The 12344-nt window shown below is 40.2% G+C and overlaps 2 protein-coding genes across 3 annotated transcripts in view; one reads left to right on the forward strand and one right to left on the reverse strand.

Moving 5' to 3' along the window:
- Positions 1 to 7279: 7279 nt before the first annotated feature.
- Positions 7280 to 10522, reverse strand: hs6st2 (heparan sulfate 6-O-sulfotransferase 2). Of its 2 annotated transcripts, none has more exons than XM_014005622.1 (3): positions 10356 to 10522; positions 9590 to 10257; positions 7280 to 8619 (listed from the first exon to the last, which is right to left on the reverse strand). In XM_014005622.1, exons 2-3 carry the CDS (start codon positions 10162 to 10164, stop codon positions 7824 to 7826), a joined length of 1371 nt encoding a protein of 456 aa, XP_013861076.1. In that variant the 5' UTR covers positions 10165 to 10257; positions 10356 to 10522; the 3' UTR covers positions 7280 to 7823. The 2 variants fall into 2 exon arrangements, with proteins under 2 accessions (XP_013861076.1, XP_013861069.1); XM_014005615.1 differs by having other exon boundaries at positions 7280 to 8622.
- A 1238-nt stretch (positions 10523 to 11760) lies between these two features.
- The window catches only part of zgc:153018 (Transmembrane protein 179-like), a 3649-nt gene continuing 3065 nt past the window's right edge, over positions 11761 to 12344 (forward strand). Inside the window, exon 1 of the mRNA XM_014005629.1 lies at positions 11761 to 12248. Coding sequence (XP_013861083.1) covers positions 11926 to 12248 — 323 coding nt within the window. The 5' untranslated portion in view covers positions 11761 to 11925. The remainder of the gene's footprint in view (positions 12249 to 12344) is intronic.

A 12344-nucleotide genomic window follows, 5' to 3' on the forward strand; every position in this document is an offset into this window, starting at 1 on the left:
GGGCGAGGGAACAAGTGTGTGTGTTTGTGTGTGACGGCATGCAAATACACAGCCCAGAAGGACAACGCTGCAGCAGAAAAAGGGAGGAATAAGGAAGAGGTGGGAATTTAATTGATGCACTCGTTCTGGAAAACAGGAACCAAGTCACATTCCTGGCATATAAAACAGCCAGGATTGAGAAATGAGCAGCTACAATTGCTTCGCTTGCTTAATCATTATGCTTGTCTGTGCAGCCTCCTCTTCCAAGCCTGCGGATCAATACAAACTTTTTTCTAAGGAGGCGTGTGTGTGGGGGGGGGGGGGGGGGGCAAGCACTCTTCCTGCAGCCTTGCATGTCCGGCGTTTAGGTCCACGTCAAGTGTCAAAGAGCCGGTGCTTACGCACAGCCTGACGAGGCAATAAGCAGACTACATCATCAAAACGCTCCTTAGCAACACTCCAGACACCAAATGGCGCACAGCTGCCATTACAACCACTCTTGGAAAAAATATGCAGCAATTCTGGCTCTCCTCCAAAACTATACTGGTTTTATGCTGCAGCCAGTGCCTTTGAATACAAACTGGGATGACCTTTCACTTGCTGATTCAACACTTTTTCAAGAGTTTCGCCATTTTTATTACCAATGGTTTTCCTCATTAGATTTGTCTTTCCCAACAGGGGCTTTATTGGTGCTATAAGACAATGGGGATGGATAACATTTTTAAAAATCTGACCATGAAGTGTGGCTGAATATGACATGTGCTCATGGAGGCGTGTTAGAACATGTTCAATCAGCCGGAACTTCCTCAGGCCGATAATTAACGTTTATTAATTAGTCACAGCAAAAAAGTTCCCACTAAACTACTGAATGTAGACGTACACAGCATGAGGCTGGTTAAAGGTGAAGCTGCTTAGATGTATTGTAAATCAACTGAAGACTGAGTCAATAATCATTGTGGTTGCTTTGTCAGGCTCAACCTGCTGTAATTTGAGCTAAAGGCAAATATTAGCATGAAAACAACCCAATGACAGGTATATATTAGGCAAATAGATTATATTTGCTGGGGTCAACATAAAAGGTCAGTATGCTGATTTGTTAATTAGTACAAAACAAAAACACTATTATTTTAGTGAAAAATTAGTCTTCATGTTAATTTTTAAAAATGTTAATTACTGATAAAGGTGTCTGAATCTATAGTTTGTATTAATAAGTTACAAATGTGTGCGCTAAAATTTGGTAAAACAACTTTTACATTTGTCAATCAAAAGCAAAAATTGTCACGCTCATCTACGTTTCTAGGATTTATCCACAGAGCAAACATCAGTGTTGTTACTAAATTTAATGCCGTCTTTTTAATAACAGGATCAAAGTTTTATTCAGATGTGGATTTGAAAGAAGTCCTCAGCCAAGTGTTTCAGTGAACGAGCTGCAAGTTTCCACAATCATGCATCCTACAGATAAGCCCTCCGGCACAGATATGAGAAGAACATAAAAACCACAATGCTATAATAATAAAGAGGGCAATAAATGAAAAGTTTAGCACTAATTACCAAACACTGATCACGAGTCAAGGCTTGATTCTAAATATTTAAGCTTTTATTCTAGTGCTGTTTCAGCTACTAAATCAATGACTAAATTAAGCTCCTTATTAAAAACAAAACTTAACGTATTTTAGACTGCAAGAAAGTGAGCTTCTTTTCTGCAGTTAAAACATTTTTTACAAGAATGTGTCATTAAAGGGATCCCTGATTAGCTGTAACATTAGACTATATTTGATAAACATATTTTAACTGTAAAATAAAGACGGTAAAAATACTGTAGGCTGTTTAGTTTTGTAATTTTTTAAAAATACATTTTAACACGGACGGGGCTATTTTATTTACACACAAAGCATTCTGTTTAAATGATGACGTGGATAGGTCCTCGGTGTGAGCGAGTTAGATCCACCCAGAAGGTTAATCTTGGACAATATCTGACGATCAGCTCTTTTAAATGAAACCAGAGAGCGTTGACAGAGAGGAGAAGGTAGAAATGACTCAGCCTGTAACTGAAAATATAGATGGAGGACAACAGAGCTGCTTCATGGAAGAAGATCCTCAGCTTAGCCTGTTAGCTTTCACACTAGCGCCAGCTAGGACCTTGGTGATGAGAGGAGAATGTGTAGCGCTGAGCTAATACATATACAGCGGGTAAAATAAGTATTGAACACGTCACCATTTTTCTCAGTAAATATATTACTAGAGGTGCTAATGACATGAAATTTTCACCARATGTYGGTAACAACCCAAGTGATCCATACATACAAAGAAATCAAACCATAAATGTCCAGAAATGAAGTTATTTGTAATAATGTGGAATGGCACAGGGGAAAAGTATTGAACACATTTACTGAAATTTATCTAATACTTTGTACAAAAGCCTTTGTTGTCAATGACAGCTTCAAGACGCCTCCTGTATGGAGAAACTAGTGGCATGCATTGCTCAGGTGTGATTTTGGCCCATTCTTCCACACAAACAGTCTTCAAATCTTGAAGGTTTCGTGGACCTCTTCTATGAACTCTGATCTTTAGTTCTTTCCATAGATTTTCTGTTGGATTCAGGTCAGGTGATTGGCATGGGCCATTCCAGCAGCTTTAGTTTCTTTCTCTGAAACCAACTGAGAGTTTCCTTGGCTTTGTGTTTGGGCTCATTGTCTTGCTGAAATGTCCAGCCACGTTTCATCTTCATCATCCTGGTAGATGGAAGCAGATTTTTATCAAGAATGTCTCTGTACATTTTTCCACTCATCCTTCCTTCAATTATTTGAAGTTTGCCAGTACCATATGCTGAAAAACAGCCCCACACCATGATGTTCCCACCTCCAAACTTCACTGTTGGTATGGTGCTTTTGGGCTGATGTGCAGTGCCATTTGACCTCCAAACATGATGTGTATTCTGGCATCCAAACAGTTCAATGTTGGTCTCATCTGACCAGACTATATTCTCCCAGTATTACACAGGCTTGTCTAAATGTTGTGCAGCAAACTTTAAAGGAGCTTCAACATGCTGTTTCTTCAGCAGTGGAGTCTTGCGTGGTGAGTGTGCATACAGGCCATGGTGGTTCAGTGCATTAATTATTGTTTTCTTTGAAACAGTCGTACCTGCTAATTCCAGGTCTTTCTGAAGCTTTCTCTTTCTGAAGCAGCTCTGTTGTCCTCCTTCCATATTTTCAGTTCCAGGCTGAGTCATTTCTACCTTCTCCTCTCTGTCAACGCTCTCTGGTTTCATTTAAAAGAGCCAGTCATCAGATATTGTCCAAGATTAACCTTCAGGGTGGATATAGCTCGCTAGCAGCCTCGCATCGAGGACCTATCAACGTCATCATTTACCCAGAATGCTTTGCGTGTAAATAAAATGGCCCCGTCCATGTAACATATTTTTAAACTTTTAGTTTAAAAATGATAAAACTGAACATCCTACAGTATTTTTACAGCCTTTATTTTACAGTTAAAATATATGTTTATTAAATAAAGTCTAATGTTACAACTAATCACGGATCCCTTTAAGACCTACACTCACAACTAAATCCTTACATTTGCAACTAATTTCAATTTAAATATTCACAATTTATGCTTACACGTAAATAAAAACTACTTCTTGGGACGCAGACAGTTCTGTCTTCCAGCAAATTAACAATCAGTGTATGTTCATGGTAAATCAGTGAGCTTTAACAGTCAATGGGCTGCTGCCTGCCCAGCATTTGAGGTGGGAGAGGGTCTCCAGCAGCCGGTATCTGGGGGAGCCAACATGTGGGTGGAACGAGGCTCAGAGAGGACAGATAAGGGCAGCTGTGGCTGACACGAGCCCGCTGCATCCCTCATCAAACACGGTGCACCGTAGAGGCCTCCGACAGCGTAACCTTCAGCTGAGCTCTGACGTATGCTGTGCAGGCTGAGCGCCACCTCGACAGACCGCCCTGCACCCTCGTCGCTTCACACTATAGGTGACCTTCCGCAGCAGTAGAATCTTCTCCGTCTTTGTTCTGTTTTCTTGCATAATTGTAGAGTACATTAATGTGACCTGTTTTTCTCATTTAGAAAATTTAAATTATTTTTCTAGCATTCATACACACCTGTTATTAAAACGCATTTTTAAAGCAATTTTAAAAAAGATTCAAAAACGGACTTTTTTACACAAAATTTGTGTGTTTTACCACTCATCCAAGGGTAGCAGGACAGTTAAGAACATTTAAAACAAACCAACTATTTAGTTTTGTTTTTTAATCGAATGGGAACTTTTTTTCCAGATGTTTCATTTTGGTTTCACGAGAGAATCGGAGAGTTCTCCTTTAATTAAGGTAGACTCCAGTTCGAGGTGCAGGTAGTTGCGTAACTACTGAAGCTGTGAAAACACAACTCTAATCCCAATCTAAATTATCTCAGTGTTACAGTTCACTAACCCGATCACTCTTTTGGGGAGAAGTGACAAGAATGATTGCAAAACAGTCCAACGTCAGTGACCAGGTGATTGATTTAAAAGCGTAAGAAAACCAATCCATAAACCAAATCACAACGTGAGTCAAAGCCAGCAGCCAGGGTGGAGCGAGCAAAGTAATTAGGTTAAGTATCAGTAATCCGTTCAGCTCATTAAAACAACACAACTCATTTGAACAACTGTACAACAGCGAATTTCATCACAGAACAACAAAACCTTAAAAGACAACATAATTCTTGGAACAATAAAACAAACTTGAAGCTTTTGGAGCAGAAACTTCACATTTGTATCAACGCAGAGTTCAGCATTTCACTTCCCTGCTGTGAGATAATGAATGTTAACCACTCTGAAAATAAAAACTGTAAATAACACAATAACACTTTATTTTCATAAGTGGTTTCTGCTTCAGTGTTGGTGAAAGGTCATACGTGCACACTATAAGAGGATGGGCAGTTAATATGTGTCTGTGTGAAGAGAAATGAAAGCAGATTGTGTGGGAAATGTAGCGCCCTTCTGTGTGTGTGTGTGTTTGTCAGTTTATCTGTGTTTATATTAAGTAAAGAAAAACTAGCCTGACTGGTACAGAGTCCAAAGCCTAGAGGGAGCGTGAACTTGTCTTGACTGGCTGCATTGTTTAAAGGAGGACAAGATAAAGGCAGTACCTTCACCACAGCTGCATGCATTAAATATACTGTATACGCAAGTAAAGACAACACAGCACGCCATGATGGTGGCTACGGAGTCTGAGACAAACAAGGACAATACTTTGTGGAGTTTCCTGCACTCGCTGCAGTCATGCATGTGTGGACAATAAATCCTGTTAGCACGCACCAAGCAAAACCCTGCAGGTGTTACTCATTTTCACTTTAAAGGTTATATTATTTAGAAGGAGATGATGAAAGTAATTTATAATATTTATTCACTCCCTGGCAAGACAACAAACAGAGTTTGTACTTAAACACTTTAGTTGTAAAGACCTTATAAAATATTATGAGAACAAAATCTCTTATCTGTAATATGGCACCTGGTAATAACATAATTTATACACCAAAACAAAAAACACATTATTAATGATTTGCCTTATTTTGAACAACAAAGGGCAGTTTTGATCGTCCATGCAACAGGCAGGAGGAGTGGTGGGAATAAAGGCGTGTGTTACACACACTGAACAAATGTAAAATGGATTACAGATCAAACTCACAGCCAAAACCAGTTCAAATGGTGCGTTAAAAAAATGATGTAAAAAATGTGCTCAGGCTCTTCTTACCTGCTCTTACTGCTGACGGATTTAATGTCTGGATCGTTATTTTCAGCAAAGACTTCCTGCAGGTCACTGTAGTCTGTGCAGCCTTGAAGAGAGCGAGAGAGAGAGAGAGAGAGAGAGAGAGAGAGAGAGAGAGAGAGAGAGAGAGANGAGAGAGAGAGAGAGAGAGAGAGAGAGAGAGAGAGAGAGATGTAAAATAAACGTTCAAGCTATAATGACGTATAATCAAAGCGGGGTAAAAGCGCGATGCAGCGAGGAGGAGAAGCGGGGGTCTGCGGCTGAAAACTTTATCTGCAGCTACATTTGCTTGGCGGCAAAAACAGACTGCACACAGAGAGAGCAGCAGCAGATGAGACATTAGGGAGGAAAAAAACAAGAAGACAGAGGGAGGGTTAAATGAAATGGGAGGAGTTGGACGACAAGGGAGTGCTTTCGTTTATTTACCATCATCACAGATAAATTAGTCACGATAAAATGGTATGATATACCAGTGGTACTAGCAACAACAGAAATTCAAGCCGCGTATCAGCTTACCTCAGAAGGTTGAAAGCTTCAAATATATCTATTATTACCCTCTGCTGTTAAAACTGGGCGCAATGTTATTCATAAAATTAAACTTATATGTGTAATTTTAAGAATGCAGTTGCTCATCTTTACCAAACTTTTTGGTTAAAAAAAAAGAAGCTTGCTAGCTTAAATGTCTTAAGCATTAAGCTAGGCTAACGGGTTCTGCACTACAAAAGGCTGCTTCAAAACCGTAAAGACGCCGCCAAATAATTCATTTAATTTTTTTAAACTATTAAAAGCGAACAAAATATTAAGTGTTTGAGAAATAATTTCTCAGTTTTTACTTTTTTTTTTTTTTTTTTTTTTTTTTTTTTTTTTTTTTTGCCTTTGGTGTTTTTTTTCTTGACGCCGTGAGATCTGTTTCCTGTCGTTGATTTTTCAAAATAAGACAAAACGGATGTTTAGAATTTTTCATTAAAACATAATTAACAATACTGTAATAACATTACAGCATATAGCTGGTTAAAAGTACCGCTAATAAATTTCGACATTAAATATGCCACTTCTGCTGCTCGCAAGAGGTAGAAAACAAGGTTTAATAAGATATTGTACAGCAGCCAATTATAGTATATAGTTAAAGTACACTTCAATCATTCAATAACTTTGTAGCTATCAAAAAAATACTAGTCCACTCTAGTTAAAATAGCATTATTAGTTGTGAAAACTAGACATATCTGAAGAAAGGGAGCCATTTCTAATAGTAGCAATGTGTCAAATTTATACTTGAAAGTCTGCAGAACTAAAACTTTATTACAGAAAGACTGGATTTAAATTACGAAAAGTGCCTTTAAAAGTTTATGTATCTGTTATGTCATTTACTAGCTTTACACAGGATATGGATAACTATCTGAATCAACTGACCATTCCCTCAGCACTGTATTTCTCCTTGTGGTATTTTTTTAATCTTGAGCACCACCTGCTGGTGACTCACAGAATTACATGTGCAGCACAAAAATGGAAAACAGAAAAACACAGTAAACAGAGATACAAGCCAATGAGTGTAAAAGCATTTTATATAAAAAAGAAACAAATTCTGTTATTTTACATCATTAGTGGTTAATGCTACAAATTGAGGTATCTAAGAAAACTCCCATTTTCCTTATCTGCTATTGAAAAGACACTTAAAAACACAAGTACATTTCAAAATGTATTCATTTCTGACTGGACAATTTGACAAACTCATAGTTATTACAGAAAGTAGTGTCATTTAAATTAATAAACATATAGTACCCGCACCATTAGTTGTGACAAAAAAAACATCTTGATTTAAGCCTTATAAGAATTCAAATGTTAAAAGTCCAAAACAATATTGTAGATGGCTAGTGTTGCCACTGAATTTTATAAAACTTTTCCTTAAAAAAATAAAAGCATCAAAGAAACATCAGCTTTAACAAAGACATAGAGTTTCAATAAATTAAAGTGTTGTCTAAAATAGTGGATAAACAATGGGGAAGAAAGGCATTTACTCAAAAAAAATCCTGAATTAGTGAAAACAAACAAGGCAAAACTTGGCACGCTCTGTAATCAGACCGCCAACTGCTACCACTGTTCCACATTGTCCGAGTAGTCCTCTGTGGTGCTATTCTCATCCAGATCCCACCAGTCTTGGAGTAGCACCTCTGACTCCACAGTGCTCTCCGTTGCTTTCTCCTCATCGGTCACACGTGTCATTTCAGTGGGCTTCAGCCGCCTCCCCTGCTTTGTTGCCAACCTTCCACGAAGCCGCCTCCTCTCCATTTGTCGCCTCTCTCTGGTCTGCCTGCGCTCCTGCTGCCTCGCCACCTGGAATCGCTGCAGGAAAAGGTCGCGGGCGTACTCATACAGCTCCACGTCCCATTGGTTCAGCTGGCGGATCCTGCGCTGCGTCTCAGGAGGAACCTCGACGCTGGAAGCACGGGTGCCGTTCAGTTGCGTGAACGGGGCGATGAACTCCAGGTTGAAGGTTCGCTCAAAGAGGTACTGGGTCTTACGCTGGTACTCAGTCAGACCAAAGAAGGCCATCCCTCTTAGGTTGCGTTTTGCGCTATCCAGAAGCACCGCCCAGCGGTCCTCGTCGCTCATAGCTGAGACGTTGTAGCAACCCACCAAACTCAGGTCGGCCAGCATGCGGGTCTGTCTGTTGTTGGCCAGGTTAAAGGGACAGTCCATGAACTCCTGCAGGGAGCAACCCGACCAGTCATCTCCTGGGTAGCAATTTGGAAGCTCCGATAACGTCGGCGAACGTCCGTCGCACACGTGTAAGGAGGCCTTCCATGTTGCACCTCGCTGCACATGACGCCACTCGCTGAGGTAGCGTGACACCGGATCTCTTAAGATCGTTATGTAGTAATAGTGTCTTCTGGAGAGAAAAGAAGACAGTATTGTGTTTATGTAAGTCCTTTGAAACTTGTTTTGAGGTTCACTGCAATCAATTTGTTTATATGTAAGAGTTTCAAATATGTGATTATCATTATAATGTCTGGACGAAACATAAAATATGTTCATAATAAACAGGTTATAAATTCAAAAATAGTAATTTTGGTTATACACTTTTATACAACTCTTAGTATAAAAATATAGAATAATCACAATGATATACAGTATTATATGATGATTGATTATCAGTTATATGTTTAATTTTAGAGCAAAAACAACCAGATTTTAATAAGTTTTAAAATAAGTGTGTTGTCTGAATGTTCATTTTAAGAAACTCTCCTTTTGAGTAACTTAATTTAAGCAGGCACTGTTGTCTGGCCCAGGGGTTCTCAAACCTTTTGGGTCTGAGGACTGCTTACAAGCATGAAATGTTTCCAGGGACCCCCTCATAAACCCCATGCTATTTTAGAAATAATTTACTGTCATTTTAACCCCTTAATATTATGAGAATATTATGTTTTTGTTTAGTTTAGTATGTTTGTTTTACTAATGCATTGTTCCTCGTGTTCATTTTTTCAAATAAAATCCAAAATAAACATTTATTGAAAATTTTTGAGGACCTCCCAAGATTCGTGGACCCCAGTTTGAGAACCTCTGGTCTAGCCATCCATGCAATAAGTGACAAATTAATTAAAGGTGCTTCAAAGAACAAAATCTGTGACTCTTTTCTCGTATCAATGTACAACAAAATTTGCAAGCAAAGATTGTGAGCAGCTGCCACCTACCACAAAACAACCAAAGTTGGATTTAAAAGTCCAACTTTGCTAAATTTAGTTAATATTATTTTTTGTTTCATATTGGGCAAATTGTCTTTTTATAAGCACCCTATTATTATTATTATTATTATTATTATTATTATCTTTTAAAAATAATATTATTATTTTACTAACCTGGGCAGGTTTTTGTGAGTCTCTTGTGAGTCCATGCGTGAGGGGACACAGCTGGTCAGCTCGGTCCAGTCTGCATGGAGCCCGCAGCTCCAACCGGTGGAAAAACGTGAAAAGAGCCAGGTTTCCTTCTTCCCAGGCCGAAAACACGTACACTTCTTCTGACCCGCGTGACACTCACAGGGCCTCTCGAGCTTGATGTTCCGCACCAGGTGCCGGCCGAAGGTCGTGCCCCCCGTCTTCTGGATGTGCAGGAACACTATAACATCGTCCCCCTTCATGTTGAAATCAACGTCGCGGTTCAGGTCCGCTTCGGTGAAGTTATAACGGGGGACGAAGCGGGCCAGAGCGCCGTCCTCTGCGATGTACGGGTCTTTTTGCGGCTTGTCTTGCATTCTGTTTTCACCCAGCCGGGCACGAGTCGCACCGCCGACGGTAAACCAGGAGCCCAAGCGGTGGAGCACGCGGCACTCGGACCTGCTGGGGCACACGTACTGGACCATGATGACGCCGAAGATCAGCACCATGAGCAGGACGATGGAAAGTCGCTGGTGGCCGCTGTTGGACTTCTCATCCATCTTCACGGAACAAACAGTGGATGACCATCACTCAGGCGGACCGCCGGACCCCTGCCTCGGCTGGGGAAGCCCGGGGAGAGCGGCAGAGGGTGCCTGAAGGATGAAAAACAATAACAGAGACAACAGCGTTAGCTAGCTAACCACAGTCGTTGTTGGCTGACAGTCAGAAAAATCATAAAACAAATTCTTACAGTTCCACACGGTAACGTCTGTCGGTTTTACGCACAATAAACGAGTAGTTCAATCATGGGAATCAGCTCCAGAAAGGGATAATCCCCCTTAACGACGCTAATTCTCAACAGCCATCTCGATTCTTGATCTTTCTTCCCATAAACCTCAGCGTCTGCGAGCAAAGTGGGCGTGATGATGACGTCACCGTGAAGCGTCACACTGACTTTTAGGCGAGTCTTCCTGTGTTTCTGTTGCTTGAGTACAAATTAATTTGTCAAATTTGTGCATGCATGATGTTTAATTAACTGTATTTGAATAATAATTATTTTTAATGACAGAAGTTATGATAGAACAGCTTACAGCTTACAAGAACAGACATAGCAGTTAATAAGAAAAAACCCAACAGAATTAATTTATTAAATGTTTACATTAAAGGTCAAGATCAGCTTAAAGTGTTACAGTTTTGATTATTCTTATTTTGGCTGTTCTCTCTGAGTCATCCTCCTCCATCTCACTCTGTCTTCCAACTACCTCCACGTCCTGTCTGACTGCATCCATATTTCTACTCCTTGTCTTTTTCCTGGCAGCTTTAACATCCCTGCACCAGTACACACACCGTCACTCCTATGCAAATGTCCAAACCAGTAGTTAGTCTGGCCTCTCTTTATCTACAAGTTGTTCAACCTGTGCTTTCCTTCTGATAATCTCAAGTAATTAAAATGCATGATAGATTAAAAAAGCTAATTTAATTGGATTTTTTAAATTTATATGGTAATTAAATTAACTTCAGTAGTCTAAAGAAAGTTATTATTATTATTATTATTATTATTATTTAATGTGCATGGATTTAAAGTGAAACAAACAAAACAAGTCGCCAGGTTCGGATTTCAGCAGACATCTACCCGTCTTAAATGTTATATTTTTTTTTCTAGTTTTTGGATGTAGGTCATCTGGAGGAATCAGACGTGACGTCGACGTGATTACATCAAAGCCAGAGCAAGTTCTAGTACTAAAGATCGTCTTCATACGAAGATATCCCACTCCATTCAAAATGTCCCTCTCGAAGCGATCCTCTTTGCAGATGAAACATGGTTTTAAACAAAGTTAAAACAAGCTGAAATTACTCTACTTATCACTATCTTTAGAACACCAGAACCATACCAGTAGCTACAAGCTAAAACCAACCGAACAAGTAGAAGTGAAAAGCAGCAAAATAAAAGTTTAAAGCTAAAAAAAAATGAAGCATGTGAATCATATAGTTTATCAAGAATTTTGAAGCGATATCAATTAATGTAGTGATTAAAACTAAGTCATAAAGCGTAAAACTGACAAATCGTTTTAATGTCAGTGCATTGGTTTAACATCAGCTTTGATTTCGGTTCCATAAATTTGTGTCGGAGTGAGACCTCTTGTTATCGTGTGAACTGCTGTTGACCCGCCCTGCTTCTTTAAAACCCCTCCAAAACTGGGGCAAGTTACAGAAATAAAAACTGCACTGGGATGAGCTGATTGAAAAAAAAAAATCTTTTTTTTTATTTTTTGCGACAGCTGTGAAAGCTCCCGCTGTTTCGTCGCTGTGAGACCTCCTTCATGGAGCTGAACCGGCGACTGCTGCTGGCCCACTGCGCGGCTCACGGCCTCTCCATCGCGGCGGGGCTGTTGGTGGTCGTCCCGATGGCTCTCAACGGCTCCGCCTTCAAGGGACGCTGCGCCCTGTTCTCTCTGGGCTACTGGAGGACGGAGAACCGGGCCGAGTTGACGGGACAGCCCGGGGAGGTGTCTCACCTGGTGGTGCAGAAGTGGGGTCCGCCGGAGGCCTGCCAGTTCGCCACATTCGTGGGGATTTTCACGGTGCTTTACGGGGCTGCGCAGGGCTGGAGGTGCCTCTTCTATCTGCACGGAGGACATGACGAGTCAGTCTGCTGACACACACACACACACACACACACACACACACACACACACACACACAAAAAACTAACTAACAAAAACACAAACATCCGAAATCC

This window comes from Austrofundulus limnaeus, unplaced genomic scaffold (genome assembly GCF_001266775.1).
Source record: "Austrofundulus limnaeus strain Quisiro unplaced genomic scaffold, Austrofundulus_limnaeus-1.0 Scaffold1, whole genome shotgun sequence".
Taxonomy (NCBI): Eukaryota; Metazoa; Chordata; class Actinopteri; order Cyprinodontiformes; family Rivulidae; genus Austrofundulus; species Austrofundulus limnaeus.

Bases quoted from the DNA above. Each gene is read 5' to 3' on its own strand.
- hs6st2 (XM_014005615.1), bottom strand. From the start codon at position 10,164: ATGGATGAGAAGTCCAACAGCGGCCACCAGCGACTTTCCATCGTCCTG. The intron at 8,623-9,589 runs GTTAGTAAAATA...TTTTCTCTCCAG, and splicing joins ACTCACAAAAACCTGCCCAG to AAGACACTATTACTACATAA.